Source organism: Naegleria lovaniensis (assembly GCF_003324165.1).
Source record: "Naegleria lovaniensis strain ATCC 30569 chromosome Unknown tig024, whole genome shotgun sequence".
NCBI classification, from domain to species: Eukaryota; Heterolobosea; class Eutetramitea; order Acrasida; family Naegleriidae; genus Naegleria; species Naegleria lovaniensis.
Genome location: NW_025407846.1, coordinates 607335 through 629652, shown reverse-complemented (window position 1 = coordinate 629652; position 22318 = coordinate 607335). Strand labels below are relative to the sequence as shown.

General features: G+C 36.3%; 8 protein-coding genes across 8 annotated transcripts; 3 read left to right on the top strand and 5 right to left on the bottom strand.

Annotated features, from left to right (window-relative positions):
* Positions 1-1945: 1945 nt before the first annotated feature.
* Positions 1946-4651, bottom strand: C9374_005645 (uncharacterized protein; the record flags this gene model as incomplete). Its single annotated transcript, XM_044695418.1, has 1 exon — positions 1946-4651. The coding sequence occupies one exon, from the start codon at positions 4649-4651 to the stop codon at positions 1946-1948; it is 2706 nt and encodes a 901-aa protein (XP_044548122.1).
* Positions 4652-5154: 503 nt separating this feature from the next.
* C9374_005644 (uncharacterized protein) lies at positions 5155-9276 on the bottom strand (the record flags this gene model as incomplete). Its single annotated transcript, XM_044695417.1, has 1 exon — positions 5155-9276. The coding sequence occupies one exon, from the start codon at positions 9274-9276 to the stop codon at positions 5155-5157; it is 4122 nt and encodes a 1373-aa protein (XP_044548121.1).
* A 452-nt stretch (positions 9277-9728) lies between these two features.
* C9374_005643 (uncharacterized protein) lies at positions 9729-10942 on the top strand (the record flags this gene model as incomplete). The annotated part of the gene is made up of 2 exons (XM_044695416.1): positions 9729-9864; positions 9948-10942. The coding sequence occupies 2 exons, from the start codon at positions 9729-9731 to the stop codon at positions 10940-10942; spliced, it is 1131 nt and encodes a 376-aa protein (XP_044548120.1).
* An 86-nt stretch (positions 10943-11028) lies between these two features.
* On the bottom strand, positions 11029-15096 carry C9374_005642 (uncharacterized protein; the record flags this gene model as incomplete). The annotated part of the gene is made up of 1 exon (XM_044695415.1): positions 11029-15096. The coding sequence occupies one exon, from the start codon at positions 15094-15096 to the stop codon at positions 11029-11031; it is 4068 nt and encodes a 1355-aa protein (XP_044548119.1).
* Positions 15097-15811: 715 nt separating this feature from the next.
* On the top strand, positions 15812-16588 carry C9374_005641 (uncharacterized protein; the record flags this gene model as incomplete). The annotated part of the gene is made up of 1 exon (XM_044695414.1): positions 15812-16588. The coding sequence occupies one exon, from the start codon at positions 15812-15814 to the stop codon at positions 16586-16588; it is 777 nt and encodes a 258-aa protein (XP_044548118.1).
* Positions 16589-16705: 117 nt separating this feature from the next.
* On the bottom strand, positions 16706-18340 carry C9374_005640 (uncharacterized protein; the record flags this gene model as incomplete). Its single annotated transcript, XM_044695413.1, has 1 exon — positions 16706-18340. The coding sequence occupies one exon, from the start codon at positions 18338-18340 to the stop codon at positions 16706-16708; it is 1635 nt and encodes a 544-aa protein (XP_044548117.1).
* A 224-nt stretch (positions 18341-18564) lies between these two features.
* On the bottom strand, positions 18565-20651 carry C9374_005639 (uncharacterized protein; the record flags this gene model as incomplete). Its single annotated transcript, XM_044695411.1, has 3 exons — positions 18565-20115; positions 20242-20247; positions 20391-20651. The coding sequence occupies 3 exons, from the start codon at positions 20649-20651 to the stop codon at positions 18565-18567; spliced, it is 1818 nt and encodes a 605-aa protein (XP_044548116.1).
* A 487-nt stretch (positions 20652-21138) lies between these two features.
* Positions 21139-22250, top strand: C9374_005638 (uncharacterized protein; the record flags this gene model as incomplete). Its single annotated transcript, XM_044695410.1, has 2 exons — positions 21139-21851; positions 21944-22250. 2 exons carry the CDS (start codon positions 21139-21141, stop codon positions 22248-22250), a joined length of 1020 nt encoding a protein of 339 aa, XP_044548115.1.
* Between the last annotated feature and the right edge of the window lie 68 nt (positions 22251-22318).

Below are 22318 nucleotides of genomic sequence, written 5' to 3'. Positions count from 1 at the left end.
AACCAAACCAAACCCAAACCCAAACCCAAACCCAAACCCAAACCCAAACCCAAACCCAAACCCAAACCCAAACCCAAACCCAAACCCAAACCCAAACCCAAACCCAAACCCAAACCCAAACCCAAACCCAAACCCAAACCCAAACCCAAACCCAAACCCAAACCCAAACCCAAACCCAAACCCAAACCCAAACCCAAACCCAAACCCAAACCCAAACCCAAACCCAAACCCAAACCAAACCCAAACCCAAACCCAAACCCAAACCCAAACCCAAACCCAAACCCAAACCCAAACCCAAACCCAAACCCAAACCCAAACCCAAACCCAAACCCAAACCCAAACCCAAACCCAAACCCAAACCCAAAGAGTAAACCCAAAGAGTAAACCCAAAGAGTAAACCCAAAGAGTAGAATTTTTATCAAACCCATGTAAAGAGACTAAGACCATATTTTTCCAAACACTCCAAAGTTAACATTTATCAATTATCTCAGCAAGTATCAATATACATTCAATAATACTTCATAGATATGATGTCATATACATGATATACATGTTTTATCAATTTCATAAAGAGTAGTGAATATCATCACAACATATAAAGAAAATGTCAAAATTTTTTCAACGTTTCATATCACACCATGAACACAACAATACACAACACTACAAAATGATAAGACTCACATTGTGACATGACTACTATATGATAATGATATAATATATAACATTCACAAATAAGATCTTATCCATCATAACGTCAAACTGTATTCAAATAATGAAAGCATTACTCGACAAATACAAAAGATGGATCAACACAATCACTATCATGAGATTACACCCTCATACCAAGCATGTTTCTCCAATAGAATGAACATTCATACAATCACATTTCATCTCATTTCTCTTCAATAACAACTTTGAACGCTCAGAGGTTGAGTGATAGCAATGAACATGATACAACACTTCAAAATGATAGAACTCACATTATGACATGATTAATACATGATCATGAAAGAATATTTAACATCCATAATAAAAAATATCATAAACCAAAACATCAAACTTTAATTAAATGATTGAAGAATTATTCAATGAATACAATTAATTAATCAATATAATCTCTATCATGTGATCACATTATCATGATGAACATAAGGATCAACTTTAAAGATCTATAATACAACTAATTTTCATCACAATACTCCTCTCGAATAATTAACAACATTATAAAAAAGCAACAATTATACTCCACATCATCACAAAGTCATAAAATTATAATCAATTTAAATTTTATTAACAATCATTGCAATGATATCCTATCACTACAAAAACACTTCCAACATCAATTCAACGTCAAATAAGAAAAGTGTACAGAATTTTAAAAAAAATTTTTAATTCGTCCAATTTTCAAATATACAAACAATTAAATACTTCTAATATCACCAATCGATAGGAAATTTAATCTAGATTCAAAATTTATCATTAAAAATCAAAAATTTAAAAATTCAATATGAAAATTTTTGAGGGGTAGGTTAAAATCCGCCTTAACCAAACCCAACCCACCCTGCTTCTCTCTGGTTTTACAGTTTGAAATACCAGTCCGATAATAAATAATCATCCTCTCTTCATTTACAACATTAAATTTTTTTTTGGGCCAATTTACCTTCAAAATTCAGAGTGAAATAACTCAACAACCACTTCACATCTCTTAGAAATTTCAACACCATTAGAAAGCAAATGAAAAATAGCCTAGGATTTGAGTATATCTCGTCCTCAGCAGTTAACTTCGGACCGTGGACAGGACTTATTGAAATCAAAATTTTTTTTTGATAGTAAAGTCGTTAAAATGGCTCAAAAAAAAGAGTAGGTGGAGCCAAACCTAATGACTCTTCCAAACACTACATTACGGTACAGGAGGAAAGAATTTGGCCTTGATGATTTCTTGAAATCAATCCTGTTTTTTCAATCCTGATAGTTTTTGAAGTGCTTCAAGATTCTTGTCTCCCAAAAAATCTGAAATCTCTTCTTCAGTTAGAATAATTACAGATGTATGTCGATGTAATGGAATTCCTCCAATAGTGGTTCCACCAAGATAATGTCCTGAGAACTTGGCATTTCCTCTCACCATAAATACCATTATTAATTTAGTTTCAATGGTCTCATCGAGTGCCTTTCTAATTTTTTCATTCTTGTCAATTTCCTCACGCAATTTAGAAATGGATAATTCTCCAACATTCTTATCTTGAATCATAATAAAAATCTTCTTTGATCCCAAATTGATTTGCCAAATCTTGTCAGGTGAATGTGAATGATCATAGAAACATCCAAGTTTTCCTCCATCCAACATAGCAATAACCTTCTTCCAACTGTTCAAGTTACTTGTTTCATTGGTCATCAATTTCATTCGTAAGTTTACCACTTCCAAAGGCTTGCAAGGAATATTTTCAACACACGTATTCTTTAAGAATGGAAAGACTTCTCCAATACTTAGCCGTTGAATTGACCCCCAGTTCATTCTAAACCTAAAGTTGACAAGTGTTAGATGCTCCATAATGTTTCCAAGAGAAAGGACTGGACCATATTCTTCAACAATATGTGAAATCGCAAACATGTTTGAAGAAGCTGCAGGTGATTTTACATATTGATCAATGATTGCCTTTGGAAATAAGAGACGATATCTATTGTCCTTCACTGGTTGTAGAAAACAATTCAACATTGTTGCAATATCATAAGTACTGAGGGTAGTGACGCCTTCAAATTCTGTTCCGTTTGTAGTAAATTCACCCATGTTAAATGCTTCGGTAGCTTCAAGTTTCGAAATACCAGCAAAGAGTAAATATTGATAGACTTTCATCAAGATTGGATGGTTAGAGAATTGTTCGAATGGAGCTTTGAAAGAAGTGGAAAGTGTTGAACGAATTTGGACAAGTGCCTGATCAATATTTTCTTTTGTTTTGCAGTTCAATAGCAGTTTACGGTTATTGAAAACGTAATGAACTACATAGTTGGGAACTCCTTGAGTTTCTTCTTGTATCTGGTCAAGGAAATAGTCAAACAAATTCAATTCTTTAAAGTGTGAAACGAGGGATCCAACAAAATCAGAGTTAACAATTCCTGATTCAATATGTTTTCTTGAGAGCGCTTCCAAATGAACCTCCTTCATAAGTGTTTGTGGAGGTAATGTTGGGCGAAGTTTACATTGTCCAATAATGTCTAAAAAAGCTCCCTTTCCACACACATACAAACTAACGGTAGATATTTTTTGAAAGGGGAAAATAAATTCGTTCAAAATGTCATACATGGCGCAAAAGTAACGATGAATGTTGGGCCTTCGTAGTGGCTCATAATAGTATAGCCAAGAGCCTATTTCATCAATTATGATATAACAAGGAGTACTTGTAATACTACCTCCAATATATCTTTCTATATCATCTCTCAGTTTCGTAAATGTCTCTTGCAAGTTGTTGTTAATGATACGATACGTTCTACAGTTAACGTATATCACTTTGGATTTTTCTAATTGCTCTACTGCTGCTTTAGAATAATCGACTTCAAATTTTTTTCTCATCTCCGGATGTTTTGACATTTGCTTTTTCCAAAGTGCGAGGAATTCAACACCCAATCTCGTTTTTCCAGATCCAAAGTATGCAGAATTGATCAACAGTTCTTGGTCTCGTAATGCTTGGCCCATCATGTGTTTATAAATGTTTCCTATCAACACATCAGCCATCATTTCAACAGTGTTTTTGTTGTTTTGATAAGCAAGATTGTTGAATATAGGTGCTTCGAAGGAAATAGAGCTGGGAAAATTTTTAAGCTCAATTTGAATCTTATGGTTTTGTAGTAGAAATTGTTTGACCCATTGGACAACTGTTGTGCCTGAACTCAAGTCAAGATTTCTAATGAAAGAGGTTTCCTTGGAAGAGACTACATCGTTTGCAATGTTATAGAGAGTTTTGCCATCTAATGAAGAAACTTGATCAAGACTCAAATCAGCACCTCCTTTTGCAATTGGTTCGCCCAATTTTTGTATGATTTGTTTACTCACTGGCTCCAATTGCCATAGTGAATATTGTCTGGTCATTAATTGATCGAGCACCCAAAATACAACAGTTTGACAAGTATTTTCGGAGACTTGAGTAAAGTCTTTGCTGCCATACATGGCTTTGATGGCATACTTTACACCATCCATCTTGATATTCTCAACAATGTTGTGGAGAGATGAGCCATCAAAACCAGCCTCATACAAAGGCTTCACATCATCAACCGACAAACCAGCACCACTCAAAGATTTAGGAGAAGTTAGCAATGATGCTACTTGTTGAGCATTCCATTTCTTGTAATCCATCAAATTGAGAGTGATTGGTTCGGAGGACAAAAGTGCTGAAGTACTTTCCCCACTCTCGTTAGTGGATGCTTCTTTTTCCTTCAACCAATTTGTAGTGGTGTAGGAACGTATTTGGCCAAATGATGTGGTTGCTGGATGATTCAACAATTTGTTGTTATTGTTCGGAACAACAGCAGCATGTTTCATCAACGGTTTCAAGGACGAAGTAGAATGCAGAACATAAATATGGTTACTGGTGATGCTCAATGTGTTTCTGTGGGAATTTAATCCTTGCAAGATGCGATTGATGGTTGTTGTCCTTTTCATTCTTCCATAATTTGAACGCAAGAAACAATTTTTTGTTGATCGCTTTGATTGAAAATATGAAAACGGCGCATTTTTTGTTTGAGTAAAATTGATAGAGTTTCGTGTCTCGTTGAGAACGCTCTTTTGCAGAAGGGTAAAAGAACTAGAGCTGAATTTCTTCAGCAAAATTCATCACCAATCGCGTCAAGAAATACGTACATAAATTTATTGTTCAATAATCTCTAAAAAAGGTTCACAGCTAGATGAGCCGTTTGTTGCAAACTTGGTTCAGTCGTTCTATTATGAACAGCAACCTATGAGGCTAACATTGATTTTGGTTCAGTCACACAATCCTAAGGGAAAACAAGGCCTTAATTGTAAATCCAACAAACAGGATATGTGCGTAATGACACGTGTTATAGTGGTCAATTGCCATAAAAAAATTTATAAAGCACGCAACAAAAAAAGAACCAACTTACCATCATGATGAACTCAACTGCGGCATTCAACCCCGACTTGATCGACTATTCATGATGATTCTTGTTTTTAGAATTATATTCTACAAGCAATTGTTGGTAATCGTGCGGGAAAAAATTCAATCTTAGAGCCTTATACAATAAATTTGGTAGAATGGCAACTACAATCACCAGTACGGACACAAGTGTAGCTTTTACACTAACAAAGGTTTCATAAAAAATAAAATAAGAACCAGTTTCTCCAAAAATATCTGCAACAGGACTATAACACGCACTAAATAGAAAATAAAATAGATAGCTTCCAAAAATGGAGAAGAATATTTGCAAGTTCCATGTTTTGACTTCAATCATGTATCTCAGAGTTATCACACTCATTAAGCAGGTCATAATTAATTTTCCTAAATGATAAAAATCTGAAGAGTGCACCATGTCATTATTTTCCATAACATCTCCATCCGCAGCATAGCTCCATAAAATTCCATAATAGATGATCGTGCAGTGATAGATGGACTCAAAGCCCCATCTAAAAATGCTGGACATACTAAATAAATTATTGTGTTTCTTTTTCAAAGTGTCATAAATTTCTGGATGTTGCAATATTACTTCTTCCGGTAAGTCATATTCACAGGAACCAGAGGTAATTGGTTGAAAAAAACAAAATAGAGCCATATATATAAACTGTTCCCATGAATCAAATATTAATGTTCCAGAATACGCAGAATAGAAAATGAAGTAAAATTGAGGCATAATAATCATAAAATTCTTGTACAAGCTAAAATGTAAAAAGTCAGCATTCCGAACACAACAATTCCTGCCGTGAACGGCCAATAATCGAACCAAGTTTTTAAATCTAGGTAAAGCGTAATCAGCAGCACGAGAAGCTTGAGAACCTTCTTTTCCCTTAATACCAACACCAATAGAAGCTGCCTGAATCATGGCCACATCATTTACACCGTCACCAATAGCAAGAGCCGTCATTGACAGATGCTTCTCAATAAGTTTCACAATTGTTGATTTTTGTAAGGGCTTCAATCTACAGCACACTGCACTACGGACTATACCAACTAATCTAAGGAATGGTTTTTCATACTTTTGTAAGACCAAGTCAAGTGACTTTGAATCAATTATTAGGGCATACTCAAAATTCTTGTTCTTGTTCTTTTCAAGGAAACCTAAAGCCTCCTTTAACTTGGCTTTAACATGGGAATAGCTTGTGGCATCTCTAATTCTGATTTCAATGCTTTTGTTCCTGTGAAGAACATGAGTCGAGTAGGCAATATTAATGGCGGTTTCCGTTTTATCACCTGTGAGAACCCAAATATTCAATCCTGCTTTCTTTAAATAATCAATTGACTCTGCTACGTGTTCTTGAAGTTTATCCTCAATGGCTGTACATCCCAGAATCTGTAAATCCTTCTCAATTTCTGTCGCACAATGCATGAGGAGTCGATCTCTATGCTTGGTGGAGAGAGATGCTTTAGTGTATCCTTCCAACCATTGCTCTACTTCATTTTGAGATAGTTCTCTCCTTGCGCATACCAGTGTTCTTAAGCCATGAACGGAAAATTTTTGTAAAGCAATTTGCAAGCCGTGATGATTGTTGGATGTGTCCGATTGATCACTCATTTTCGATCGTTTCATCATGACACTATCAGCTCCTTTCACATAGCACACATATTTTCCATCTGGGTGCTTTACCAATACGCTCATTCTCTTTCTCTCAGAGGTGAAGGCAAACGTTGCTATAATTTCATAAAATTTAGAAACTCCCATTTCCTCAATAACAAGACCATTGCCAGTTCTTTGTGTGAGAATAAATCCATTACTAGTAGCAGCTTCTAAGAGAGCAATTTCATCAGATGAAGATCCATGATATACATATTTTGGGCTTGTAGATGTTTTGTCAGTAATGATCTGCTGAGACGACTGATCTAATTCTACCATGACGCTATTATTCAATGAGAGGCACAGTAAAAATTCTCGTAAGAAAAAAGAATGTGAATCTTGTGTGTTATGGTGCTGAAGTGAATCTTCATTCTCAAACATGGAGTTATGAGCCGAAGTAGCGTTTGACAATGATTGAGATTTCATCAAGTAGCTCCTCATCATTCCAGGATTACTGCGCTCTGAATAGTACACTCCATCTACATATGAATCTGAGTATTTCATTTCATTTTGTGTTAGTGTTCCTGTCTTGTCGGAGAAAATGACATCAATCTTGGATAGGGCTTGATTCATACTTGCTGTTCTGACTTCAGCTTTGAATGTCCCAAATCTTATTTTCTTGTCATTTTCAATGGACCAAGATTGAAATGACTTGATTAGTTCAAATCCAATAACCAATGCTTCATTTACAATCAAGTTTAACAAAATAAATATTGTAGCCCAATTGGACATGACAGAAACAAATGAGGCTTTTCCATCACTCGTTGAATTCACAATCAATGGCTTCAAATAGAATGCACGGAGTATATAGGATTCTTGAAATGATCCATGAATACCAGCAACAATGGCACAAATTACTTGTTGAAAAACAACCAAAATGGCAAGAATTTTGTTAATAGTAATTTCCAATGCATTTCGTTTCACTCTATTTTCCTTAGTATTGTTCAAAATTTTAGTATCCTTTCCCACATAGATGGCAATACCATAGATGAAGTTGGTGTTTTTAAGAGTACAACCTCTTAGAAGAAGATTCTCCATTGCCAGAGTTTCCTTAACAATAGCTGATGTTTCGTTCGAATGACTCTCTTTAGATATTTCTGACGGAACAGTACTTGTACTCGAAAATTCATGTTGTACTGAAGCTGTTCCTTCAAAAACATCAAGATTCTTGTTGGCAATTTCGATTTTCAACTTGCCTTTGATTTCAGAGAGTCGAGAGTTAATAAATTTTTGCTGTTCTGAAGAAGCAGAGTTGTGATTCAATTCAGCAAAGGCAGCACTATCATTATTGATTTCTGTTTTTGAACCACCAAACAAAATCTTGGTTACTGGTCTTCTGATTTTTAAGTTTGACTCTCCATCCAAATGTGCCGTCTCAATGTAACATAAATTATCCCCTCTCGACGAGTAAACACACAATAAATCTGCAGGAAAGCTCTCATCTCTACTCACACAAACAAAATCTCCAATCTCCACTTGTTTCACTTTAATTTCTTGTAGGATACCATCTCTCACGACTCGACAAGTTTCATTGTTCGCTTTCAAGTCTTGGCGATGCCGTTGAAAATCCTCGTAGGCATCTTTCGCCATCTGAAGAAGTACAATAAACGTCAGAGGCAACACAGCTGCTGGTGGAAAAATTGGACTAATATCAGGAATTAATACAGCAATGACAGCAATGAGATTGTAAATATTGATGGCTTTCCTAAATTGTTCAAATAAATTCTGAGGAAGGAAGGTGATTAAGGTGTACTTGGTGGTTCTTACGTAATTTGTTGGCCATTTATGTTTTCGGGTTTGTCTATTCTTTTCTCGATTATTAAGGTAAATAGTTTCGAATTGTTTCTCTCTTTGAATTTCGGGATTTTCCTTAGCTTCCTCGAGTGATTTCTGACTCGCGACACTTATTTCCATCATGTTGTTATTTTTCTCGTTTGGTGGGTGTTGGGAAGATGTCTTCATAAATTGGCTGTTGTCATCTTCGTCATCACTGAAATCTCCAACCATTGGTGTTGGGAACAATAATTTTGGATTGATTGAAAATCGCTCTCGTATGGAATTGAATTTTTGTTTCACCACTTGAGAAATTGTGGTCAATGAATTGGAGCATTCCATAACTTCAACTTCTTTTGAATTCTCAACTAAAATTCTGTCACTTGGTTTTATGACTCGATCTTCCTCCATAATGACTTCATCCACTGCATGAAGTGAGTCTTCTATAGGTTGAGCGATTAGAGGAGAGGTTTGTTTGGTTGCAGAGGTCTGGTGTTTAGTAACCACGTCGGTGTTCTCGTTATTTACATCCAACATTTTGGAATCAAAAAAGTTGGTGAGTAGCATATCTTGTTGAACGATCCTATCCTGAGGAGGTCCAAAATTACAGTCTGCTGTGGCTATGTTCGACGTTGAACAATGGCTCGTACAATGATCAGTGCCTTCTCTTTCATCAAGTGGGTTGTGCTTCTTGATCTGATGATCGGAAAGAGCAAGATGTTGTTGTGGCATTTGTTAGCGAATTACGAGCTGGATCATGGCCTTCCAGTACACGTGCTATCATTTCAGCACATCCGTCATCACGTCATGCTTGAAGTTTCGTTGATTTGTCAATTTAAAAAGTACTGATACAAGATGGACATGTCAAAGATGAAGATGTACACATCGTACATCAGCCATTATTTAATTACTATTCAACTCTATTGAAATGGATACAACAAATTCATGATGATTCCGAAGGAGAAATCCGAGGCAGGAGAAGATATTTTTTTGATAAAAAGAAAAAATTTAAAAAAATGCATAACAGCTGTGGCCTGAGCAGCTGTGAATGATGGGCAGTAGTGACTTTTAAACGTACTTGTTGATTCTGTTCACATTGATTCTCAACTATGAGATGCCAAGGTAACAATTTTGTAGAGTGTTCCTTGTTCTTGTCTCTTGACATCAAGTTCATTTAAAAAAAAATGACTGACTTCAAAGCTTTGATGTTCGATCTCGGATCAGGTCTCACCAAAGTTGGATTTACGGGTGAAGACAGCCCCAGTAGCGTATTTCCGACTGTGGTTGGAAAGGCCAATCAAGGTCGATTGCAAAGCATTCGTATGTAATACATTTTTGTGAACTATTGAGGAAGTGACAATATTGAATTCACTTCCGCCGAAATCACCATTTCTTTCAAGCAGCAACATTGAATGGTACCAATAGAGAAATGATTGGTGATGAAGCAGTTTGTGCCACCTATAACACACTCTTCTCTCCCATACGACATGGAATTATCCAAGATTATGATCGAATCGAAAAAATACTCCATCACTGCTTTTACAATGAATTACGAGTTGAACCAGAGGACCATCCTGTCATTATGTCTACTCGTGTCCACGCTCCAAAAGCTCAACATGAAAAATTAACACAAATCATGTTCGAAACATTTGCCGTTCCTGGATTTTATATTGCTCAATCTACATTATTATCCATGTTCGCAGCGGGTAGAAATACCGGAATTGTTCTAGATTGTGGAGATGGTGTCACAAGTGTAGAAACTCTATCGAATGGTTATCACACAAAAATTGCTGCAAAACGTGTGAATATGGGAGGAAGTGATTTAGATGAATATTTAGCAACTCTGTTACAGGAACGAGGATATTATTTTTCAACAAGCGCAGAGTTGCATGTTGTGAAACAAATTAAGGAAAAATTATCATATTGTGCTCTTGATTTAGATGCAGAGTTGCAAACAGATAGAATGTCATCGAAATTAGAAAAAGCATATGAATTACCTGATGGAAATGTCATTTCCATTAGTAATGAAAGATTTAGATGTATGGAAGCACTTTTTAATCCTTCCTTAATCGGTAGAGAAGATGTTGGAATACATGAAATGGTTTTCAATGCCATTCAAAAATGTGATTTGGGAGTAAGAAAAGATTTCTATGGAAATATCTTGTTGTCAGGAGGAAGTACATTTTCAGAGGGATTTTCAGATCGACTGGTGAAAGAAATCACTTCATTGGCACCTGCTAGCATCCTTGTGAAAGTAGTGTCACCTCCTGAGAGGAAATATTCAGTTTGGATTGGAGGATCAATTTTGGGAGACTTGTCATCGTTTCAGCAGTATTATCTGAGTAAGCAAGAATATGACGACGAAGGACCTGCCATGATTCATAGAAAATGTTATTAATACCTTTAATTAAATCTTTCCTTTGATTATTAATCAATTCATAACAAGAATAACGATTGCGTTTACTCAATAAAAAGCTTCGCAATTTACTTCTTCAATCTCTGGGCATTCATGCTCTTTATGATTTCATAGATTGGAAATACTCTCTCAACAGTGTTGGTTTTCGAAGCAGCTTTCACCATAATTGCATACCCCTTATGGTAAAATTCAGGGTCGCACAACAAGTAGAATTCAGCATTACAAAATGTTCCTGGTGACTTGAATAACAAGACGGAGTTTTGTCGTTCTTTTTCATATCTAAATTTCAGCTCCAAGAGTGTAAATTTTTGTACAGCAGTTTGTGCCCCAGTTTTGAATAGGGATATGCCATCATCATTCAACTTGATACCAACAAATGCTTGTTCCAGGTTAGCATTGTCACTGCATTCTACAAAGAAGTCTTCATCCCTGAGTCCCATCAGCGTTTTAAATTGTTCATGGGTTTGATGTAGAAAAGTGGGAGCGGTATAAACAAGTTTGAGACTTTTTTTTCGCATCATGGAATCAGTAATGGTTAGTCGAACAGTTAACGGGTAAGGCATAGAGAACGGAATCATTTTCTTTGCTCTCTCAGATTGACAACCATCTTCAATCAATGGAAAAGATGTTACAATTTTGTACTCACAAGAGGTGGCACCAGCTCCAAGCATGAAATTGTTGCAAAAAACATACTTGCCATGGTAATCGCTCTTTTCAAATACAAGCTCTCTACCATAATTAAATGCCACAGTGGCAGCTTCCCAATAGGCAGCTTGAGTGTGGTTCATTGGTTTCCAATCATTGTCATGATCCGAATACTCCATTTGCAATGCTGTAATAGAAATTGGTATTGAAGAACAGTTTGTAAACGTAACATGCAACACTTCGAAATTAACGGTATTTGCACCTCTCTCCACTGCAAACGACGCACATCGTTCCTTAAAATTGTGCATGGAAGGCCCATTAATTTTCACACATGAATCTCCTTCATCAGAGTAACTGACCATCAAGCTTGGATCATTATTAAGCTGCTTAAGCGGTCCAGTTCCTGTGGTGATTGGTGGAAATTGTTTTGAAATTTTCTTGGAATAATAGTTAATCAAACCTGGAAAGTCTTTCGTGCTTGTTGGTTTTTCAAGGCTTAATTCAGAGGATGAAGATACAACTGGCAGAGATGTTGAAGGTTCGTCCAAAGGCATAACAACTACTCTTTCAATGACTTCATGTGTGGGGTTCTTCCTCTTGTGAACTTTGGCATCTCGTTCACATAACCCAATGACACAAGTGGTACATTCCATGACTGAGGCAATTTCTTCGTCCAAATCGTCAAGACATGTTTTGCAATGTTTTGTACTTTTTTGCTTTTCAAGCAATTGCAAACGAGCATTAAGTTTGTTCTTTTCTTCGCTATCTCGGGTAAGCACAGTTCCAGTTCTGGTTGGAATGGGTTCATAGGAGGCATAACCATACATTCTCAATGTACCTAACAATAAAAAATATGAAGAGGCCTCAAACTTCCAAAATCTTGCTTTGAACCCGGCTGGAGAATTATCAATTTCAAAATGATTCAAATAAGGATACCGTTTTGAAGTCTCAATCTCTTTGTGGAATGGAATCCATGGTTCGTTTGGTCTAATCTTGTAAAATACTTTCACATTGTTGAAATGATTTTCTTGACTCTCACCATCGTACAGACAATGAGTATAATATTCGAGATATTTGAAAAAGTGAATCTTTTCAAAGTTCACAATAAGAGTTGATCCTGAACAACAAACACCATACTCGGCGGAGTCATCAAGTAATCCTTCCAAGGTGTTTTCGGCCAATTTGGTGTCGTCAACTGAAGCTAACTTGTCATTATGGTTTTCATTGGAAGAAGAAATACTGCATGGAACAATGACATTGATTTCACTACCCTTGTAAGGTGTCAGATGTAAAGCTTCTTGTTCATCCCTTGAAAGCAACAAGCCCTTTGTGGTAGAGTATGGAATAAAAGGTGCAACACCAAAGAATTGAAGCATTCCGAACGCAATGTTTCCACAAATTCTTTCAATTTTCCAATATCTGGCTTGGATTCCTGGTTTGCTAAACTTCATTACATTCAGTTTTGGGTGGCCACAGAGGAGATCATCAAATTTCGTACATCTTGACCAAGAATCGCTTTCTTTCACTTTGTAGTATAATGTTAAATCACTCCGAATGGTGTCTGTGTTCGACAATTGTGGATGTTCCAAAAATTCCAAATATTTGAATAAGAAAACCGCTTCAAACTCCAGAATTATATAGGAATGAACTTGATGGGTGGTGGAATATCCTTTGGATCCAGTATCATCAATAAGCCCTTCAATTGTATTATCCGTTTGTGAGCCAAGTGCGGAACTGGTGATTCTAACTGGAGCAATGACATTCACGTCACTACAAGATGTTTCATCGTAGTATGGTTCTTCATCACTAGTGGGAACAATCTTTGGAATTCCAGAATGGTCTTGTCTAACAATGTGAATAATTTTCTCAGAATGCTCTATATCCTTAATGTTAAACTTCAACAATGGTGCATAGGCATAACATCGAAGCATTCCAAAACCGATTCTTGAGGTCTTCAATCCAGAAGGTGTTGTTTTTGTAAATCTGAAACATCTAGCTTCAATTCCTTCCAAGGAGACCATGAACACATTTTCAACATTAGTTTCCAGCTTGGTAACTTTGATGTTAGACGTTTGCCAAGGATCATTATTTTTCAATTTGTATTCAATTTTGACTCCTTCGAGAGTGGGAGAATCTTTACGCCCGTTGGATGTACCATGTTTCTTAATCTTGGGAAATTCTCTCCATGTGAATAGTGCAAATTTGTAAATACCGTCAAAACAAATTTCACACTGTGGAAGTGGAGAGTGATCAGTGACAAATCCATCACCACCTCCGTCACGTAAAATCTCGTCAATAGTGCTGTCATCCACTTTTTTATGATCAAGGGTATAAAGTGCCACTGGTTTGATGAGATTAATTTGATCGCAACCAGGGAATTTAAGCATAGCTTGTTCAGCAACTTGTTGCAGACTGGGAACAATTCCGGTCTTTGTTTGGATGGGAACATACGGTGTGTAGCCAAATATTCTCAGCATGCCAATTTCAATACATTGCTGTTTAGTCACTAATCTCCATTGAGTTGCCTTAATAGGTTTGTCGAACACAACCTTGTTCGTCAATGGACATAAATTAATATTTTTTTTTCCAATAGTTTTCACCCACGTCCATGCATCTGAATCTCTCAGTCTATATTCAATATTCACATCTCGCAAGTAATAATCGTTGTTGCTTGAAGTGTTCAATGTCATGTATTCCAAGTAGGTGAACAAATATACTTGGTCATAATTCAAAATTATCGAGTTATGATTGGGAGAAGTAACAAAACCGTGATCACCAGTATCATCCAACAATCCTTCCAATGTATTTTCTCGCCTTGCATCACCTTGGGAATCAATGGATTGGACTGGGACAAGGTTAACTTCTGGCCCAGTATATTTTGGTTCCCAAAGTCCTTGAGAGACTGTAACCGGTTGAGGATGTTGTGGTTGGGATGGTTCAACAAAGGTTGATGTTGTCGAACTGGCAACAACTTGAGATGGCGGAAGTGTGACAACATGAGGTGGAACAACACCAAAAGCTGAGGATGCAATTGTCTCTTCTTGAATAATCATTCCTGTTTTGGTGTGAATATTCACAGCTGGTGCGTCAAAAGCATACATTCTCAATTTGCCAAATGCAATCTCCTTCATTCCAAAACAATCAAATTTCCAATATCTTGCTGAAACGTTCAAATCAACCTTTAGCAGGCCATAACCTTCTTTGAAAAAATAAATATAAGTCCAAGGATCAGTTTCATTGGCCCTCCAGTACACATCAGTTCCTCTCACACGTTGTTGACCGTCGTTATATCTCTTGTTTTCGAAACACTCGAGATGAGAAAAGTGGTAAACTCGATCAAATTTTAACTCAATACAAGGTTTGTTCACATAAGTTGTGGAGCATCCGTAATCACCACTTTCATCCAACAACCCTTCGATGGTGTTGTCTGATTTGTCGCAAGGAGGTTGAATAATCAATTCGGTGGGTGCCACCACTAATGGTATTTTCATCTTGTGTGAGCCTTTTTGTTTGTGGAACTTGAGGGTTTAACGATTGTTCTTATGGTTCCCAGTGAAGAATGCTGTTAGAACGAACACAAGTGCCACAAGGTTCAACTTTAAACGAAATGTTACGTTTGTTGGTTGCATAGTTCTAAATAAGGTAGTTGTGAGATTTTGTACTGCTGCACTTGGACAATTGTAAACTGGTATTCTCTAGTTGTTCAAAATTAACATCAAATAGAGTTTTTCATTAAGGGCTGAACGGGATTGTTTGGTTTAATTTTTTCATTTTTTTTTACGGAAGAGTTGAATTTCCTCGGACAATAAATCCTGCTCTTGAAAGCGGCTCTAAACACAGTAAGCATCAGTGAATGTTTTCATCAAAAATGTATGATGTGTTGATAAGCATGGTTGTTCTTGCATTAGAAAAGTATTGTCAGTAACCCAAATGAGAATCAATTTACATTCCTGCTGATTAATGTTATTGATTGTTATTTTCACCCGATGAAAGTGAACGGGAGTGTTGTTTTGGCTTTAAATTAATTTTTTGGTGAAAATGAGAAAATTGCATTTTTTTCAACTGTCAACGAGATTGACCTCATAGAGTTGAATCTGTGATTCAAACCTTGTTGAGAACGAATCTATGAGGCATTGATTTATCCACCCAATTCGAACACACAACTCCGTACGGTGAGGCTTGAAGTCAAATTTCATTCCAAAGAAAATGGCTTGTTTGCCCATAATCTCAGCCTTTGTATTGATCCTTGCTCTCTATAGTTCAGTTGCGGCAGCAGCAACTCTCATGGATCGTTCCTTGTGGTTTGGTTCATCATCCATCGGACAAAGGATCATTTCACATCAAATGGTAAATCTTACCAATGCGAACCAATTCAAAATGGACACGCAGATTTTCAAAAATTCAAGCTTTCCTTCCTATTCGTTCATAATGGGTGATTTTCAACTCTTTGACGTTCAAGAAAACAGTGAAACTTGTCAACCAAAAAACGTAACATTTGTCAAGCTCAATTCATATGGAAATTCAATCACTATTGCCAGTTCTGTTCATCGAAACGATATAATGTTCATTCACGATTGTTTGCAAACAAATAAGGAAGATTATCACTTTTGTCAAACAACCTTGCAAGATACAAAAGGCATGGTTTGTTTGAAAATTGACGATGACATGAAAACAGATGGAGAATTTAAAATGGCCATCAATTTGAACCTATTCTCGTGTGTAGATCCAAGTTTTGAGTTGAAACCAACGTGTAATTTGACATCTTTAGATATTATTATGGTCTACAGTTATCCAGGAGATGGAGCTCGTCTACTGAGAAATGTTGCAGTCGCTGTTTTGGTGATATTGATCCTTGGTTGTGTTTCATGTCTTTTAGCATGTGGATGGGTGGCTTATTGTTGCATGATTAAAAGAAGAAAGCAAAAACTACTCCAAGGCACCAATACCAGACATGGAGATATTCAGTTAATCGACGAGGAATAATTGTGTTTGCGAATAAAGATCTTTCTTCAAATATTGTTTGGATTAGTGTCAATTTAACATGATCATTTCTCTCAACATGAATTCCATGATTTTGGCGCACGACAATTCACAATAAATTTATTCAGGAGTTGCCGAATTTTCTTGATAGATCTTGAGTCTATGACACGAAACGCCATTGCTTTTATCACATCCCATTTGAATTTCATTTCCTGCATGTGAATATCCAGACCACTTTGGTGGCAATGAGGTGAAGACATCTGATCCATCCTTGCCAAACTTATTCACAACACGAGCATGGTTTGGAATTTGTTCATTCATTGTCTTGGCAAAGGTGTCATCACCGACACGAGGAGAACCAAAGGTCACAACTTCCACTTTGGCACCATTTGGATTATTGAGTTTGTAATCAGCAGCGGCAAGTTGACTCAATGCACCTCCCTTACTGTGTCCAGTAAAAACTACCTTATCCACAAGTCCTCGTTTTTGATATTCTTGAATCGTCTTTTGAATGGCATTTCGATCTTCATTATATTGCTTCAAATATCCACGATTGACAGATCCAATCGATTTACCACCAAATGAGGCCTTGGTCAAAGGAATATCAAAGTTATTGGTCCAATCCTTCACTGAATTGGGTACAGTTCCACGATACGTGACCACCAAGGTCTTGTCTTTTGGATTATAAAATACCTTATTAGCAATCATTTTCGATTTGTGATCATTTTGCAACACCAATTGATATCCCTTATCTGTGAGTTTCTTGTCAGCAGAATTTTCATAAGCAGCTTCACTCACGAGAGATGACATTTTGATGACACCTGCAGTAATGGAACCAACGACCTTGTCTTTGGATTTCATGGATTTTAGAGAACCAACTTTCTTAGTTTGAATGTTACTGTCTTTGGTTTTAAAAGTTTTGATCGTCTTCTTGACAGATTCCTTCACCTTATTGAGGGTCTTCTTGACTGTTTGAATGACCTTCTTGGGTGAAATTTTGCCAACTTTGGACTTGAGTTTTTGCAACTTGTTTTTCAAAGATTCTTTCACCTTCTTAACTTTGGATTTAATCTTGGCCTTTGCTTGCTTGATTTTTTGCTTGACACTCTTCACTTTTTCTTTTACTTTTCGAACTTTGGTCTTGACCTTGTCTTTGATTTTTCTGACTTTGGATTTCACCTTTTCTTTGATTTTTCTAACTTTGGATTTCACCTTGTCTTTGATTTTCTTTGCTTTCGATTTCAATTTTCCTTTCACATCTCTGACTTTGGATCTCAATTTGTTTTTCACAGCACTCAATCCCTTCTTCAATCCTCGAGTCTTGACAAGAGTTTTGAATTTTTTCACATCTTGTTTGACCTTAGAGATGCCTCGTTTCACAGAATTTTTCAACTTTTTAACTCCACTCATCATTCGATCCAATTTCTTTCCAGCAACTTGTTTCACCTTGTTGACAATTGGATTTCTAGAAATTACTCTCTTGACAGAAGCTGAAGCTTTTTGTTTGACACTTCTCACAGTCGATCTCACTCGATTGAAACTTTGTTTGGCTCGTGAAGCGATTCGAGAGAAAAATCTTCCTTGAACTCGGGCACCGTGAACTGACCACGTGATGGTGTTTGATGTCGAATGCCATGAGTTCAATACAAAAATGACATTGAAAAACACCAACGCCAACAGACATGTGTACAAGAAGGTGGTGTTGGCGAGAGTGCCTCGTCCACTGGAACCCTGCAATTTGCTGTAGAAAAGCATCGGGTTCTGAGAAGAAGAACGGTTGTTGTTTGTTTTTTTCGGATGATAAAAACGAACAGAGTGACTTTGACGTTTGACGTTTTGGACATGTACGAAAATGAACCGATGGATGAGGCAATTAACAAAGAATCGTAATCGAACTTCTCTCGCTCACAAAGAAATATCAACCCTAAGGATATCCTTAATCTTTGAAAACATTCATTGAAAACATCAAAATATCAAATTTACTGAATGTCAGAATTAAAAATACTCTTCTTTGCTTGCTGTTGATTCTTATTCTTCTTCTTTGCATCTCCACTCTTCTTTAAATCACTATAACTCGATTCAAATAATTCCTCATCCGTGTCAAACGAACTATGAACTGGTTGTGCCAATCGATGGACATTTGAGGGAACTTTTTTAAGGATTGCAGTTTGAAAGACAATGGGTTCCTCGTGTTGTTGTTCGTGTTCGTCAACGCCACCAAATGCATTCTCTCCATGATTCCCGACGTCGTGGTGCTCATCGTCTTCATCATCATCATCGGACATGGAAAGAAGAGAAGGTTCTTCTACTTGAATGGCATGTTCATCAATTAATGCGTCATGATCATCATTGGAATTTGTTTTTTTCAAAGGTGGAGATAAAAATCTCACAGAGGGTAAGGTTTCTCGTGTTTTCAATACTGGATGAGAGGAATCAATGCCATTGTTGGAATTGAGATTGGTAGAATGATGGTTGGAAGGATGTGAAAAATTAGGAACGTCATCGTCGTCATCTCCAGAATTGGCAAGTAAGGTATGGAGAGAACGAATACTTTTAGAAGTGACATCTTCCTTGTCCAATTCTTCCAATCCATCGTTGAGTTTGATGTTTTTGAGTTTTTTCAATCGTTTAGCGAGAAGCATGTTTTCTTCTTCGAGTCGTTCTACTTCCTTCTTTTTCTTGGATAATTGTTCTTTAAGATCGTCCAATAATTTTTCATATTTCACTTCAGTGGCGATTAGTTTTTCAGTTGTATCTTCTAATTTCTTTTGAATGGCTGCAGAAGATCCTTCTTCCAATACTTTTTTAGGTTCCATTGGTTCATTCTTTGGTAATTCAATACTAATTCTCTTTTCTCGTGTGACCACTGTTTTTGAGACTGGTGGCGGTTTGGTAGAATTGTTTGTGGATGATTGTAATTCTTGAGCTTGTCGTTTCATGTCCATTTCAAAATCTCGTTGTTCACGTTGTAATTGATTGATCATGTTTTGTCTCATTTGTTTGAGTTCTCTATTGATTTTATCTTCTTCAGATTTTCTGAATTTCTCCAATTGTTGTTTGATGGATTCCATCTGATCATTTCTGTACGATTTCAACACAGAGTCAATATCTTCTTTGGTTAATAATTCGTATTTTTTGGAGACTTCTGGTTCGATATTTTCTTTGAATACTTTTCCAGATAGATGAGTAGTAGTAGTGGATTTGGAATGACCAATGTCATTGGATTTGGGAGATGTCGTCACTTGCTTGGAATCTTCTGGACTTGTCGTTCGTGTTGTTGTGACAGAGGTCAAAGTAGATCCACGAACAAATGTCACGGAATCGGAACCAACAGTCAATAATGGTCCTTTGTACAAGGCCTTTCCAGAAACACTTTCCGATAATTGAATCAATACTCGAATCAACGAACATGTCATTGGTGACGTGGCAGCACCATTCGAATCAGGTTGTACACACAATTTGTGAGTCTCCTTTCCATTCAATTGTGAAATAAATGAAGGACTCAATGATGCTTGAGTGATGAGTTGAGTCTAATGTTGTTGTTGTTGAAATACATCCGAATTGGGTCATTTCATTGGGTTTTAGAAAATGTTGTTGATCAATCATTTGTGTTTTTCAACAACAATTTTCAATCATTTTCGAGTCAATCTACTTACTGCTTCCTAAAATGTCAATGACATGATCATGTGTATGTCGTCGTAGTCACGTTGCAATATAATTTCACATGAGATTTAACGACATCATTATAATTTTCAACCAAATGTCAAACATTTCTCATTCTCACAACAACAATAAAAATACAAACCTTGACAAACGTTTCAAAATTCTCTTGTTCCATAAATTCAATACCTCTCGGATTCTTATTAAACATGATGAAACGACCTTTCAATTTTCCAACGAGTTTACACAATGCAATGCCATCTTTCAAACTTTTTAAAAAGGAAATGAGAGAGGAATCTTGGCCAAGAGAAACTTCTTCGGATTTGTTGGTCTCATTGATCCAATCTGCAACGGATTGGAGTGTGAGAGTTTGTGTGAGAATGGAATCTGGCAAGCATGATGACATTTTTTTTTGTGTGTGTGTTGTGATGATTGATGATCAACCTTTAATGACAGGTGACGGTAATTAGCAAGAAAAAACATTTTTAAAACCACAGGGTTGTTTGAGCTGGTGATGTCAAAATAGCCATGTTTTTTATTGAGTGGCCTAACGTCATTATGTAATACTCCAATCAAAAGAGTTAAAGTTCCGATAACTCCGCGCGATTCAATCAATTTAAAAAAAATTTGGAAAAATTTGTACCACACACGCAAACGATCGTGTTGTTTGATAATTATTTAAACCTAAACACTCCTACAATTATTAGAAACTAAATATTGTATTGGCTCTATTGTTTGAATTATTTTCAATTGATTTCATATCATCAATTCCGATTATCGGAATTTGAAAATTTCATCTAACTGTTACAATTTTTTAATAATAATTACTAACAATACTCTCATCCCGTAAACACATTTCTTACACACAAAATAAGGTTTGAAACATGACGCTGATGGAAAGAGATTACTCGTCAAAAAAGCTTCTCATTTCCTATCTCTCATCAGTCTATCAATGCAACAACAAGTATTTAAATTCAACATTAATATCTCAATCCAAAGTTCCGGATGATGTTTTATTAGCCATGAGAAAAGCTTGTGAGCTTTCGGAATTATTTAATGTTCATGAATTTAATGATCAAGATGATTTTGAAGAGAAGAGTGAAAATTTGAAAAGTAAGCGAGATGTAGAGGAAACTCAAAGCATCATCTCCAAGATGGCATTATCGAGCTCTGTAAGAACACCAGCTGAAGAGACACGGGACATGACAAGCATGATGGAATCAAGTTCGAAAAGTGCTTTTTGTTTGCCATCACCTGAGGAAATACATAATGCTCTCGTGGCAGCTATTCCAGCATCGAATAGTCAGAAACCTTCGCCGTTATTGTTTAAACAAATTCATGCCAAGATTTTAGGTTGTTTTCGAACGGATTGGGAAACGATTCGAAAATTTAAAAGATTTTCAGAAGCATTTAAAGAATGGCATAAGAAAGATTCCATGTATTCAGTGTTTGCCAAAGAGTTTGCCATTATGAAAAAAATTAAGGAATTATCTCCACCCTCAATCTCTAAAGATGACAATACTGAAGATGACAATTCGCTCGAAGGTATTGGATTTCACACTTTGAAGTTTGACAAGAGAATCTCGAAAAGGAAGAACAAAAATAGGTAAGCACAATGGTGAATTGGTTGGAATTTTCATAATATTGAATAATTGGGAATTTTTGTTATACATTTGCATATCACAAAAACATTTCTAGATTATCCACACTCATGCAAACATTTTATGAAGAAGAATATGAAACTGTAATCGAATGTCTTTTTCACAAACAAAATTCAGATCAATGCATCCAGCCATGGCAAGACTTGTTTATTCCTGTTTCTGCTGTCTTTTGTACAGATCATATGGAATCTTGCTTGAATATCAGTTTAATGGATTCACACAGTGCTAACCCAAGTAGTTCTAAAACTGATGCTCTCAGTTTTATCGACTGCGCCACACTAATGAATGAATGTAACGCATTTATGGAACAAATGTTTCAGGAAACGAAAGAAAAAAAAATATAAACTTGTGTGATTTTATTGTTGATGATGACGTAGCAATATAATTATCGTTTATGAAAGCATTCATGCTG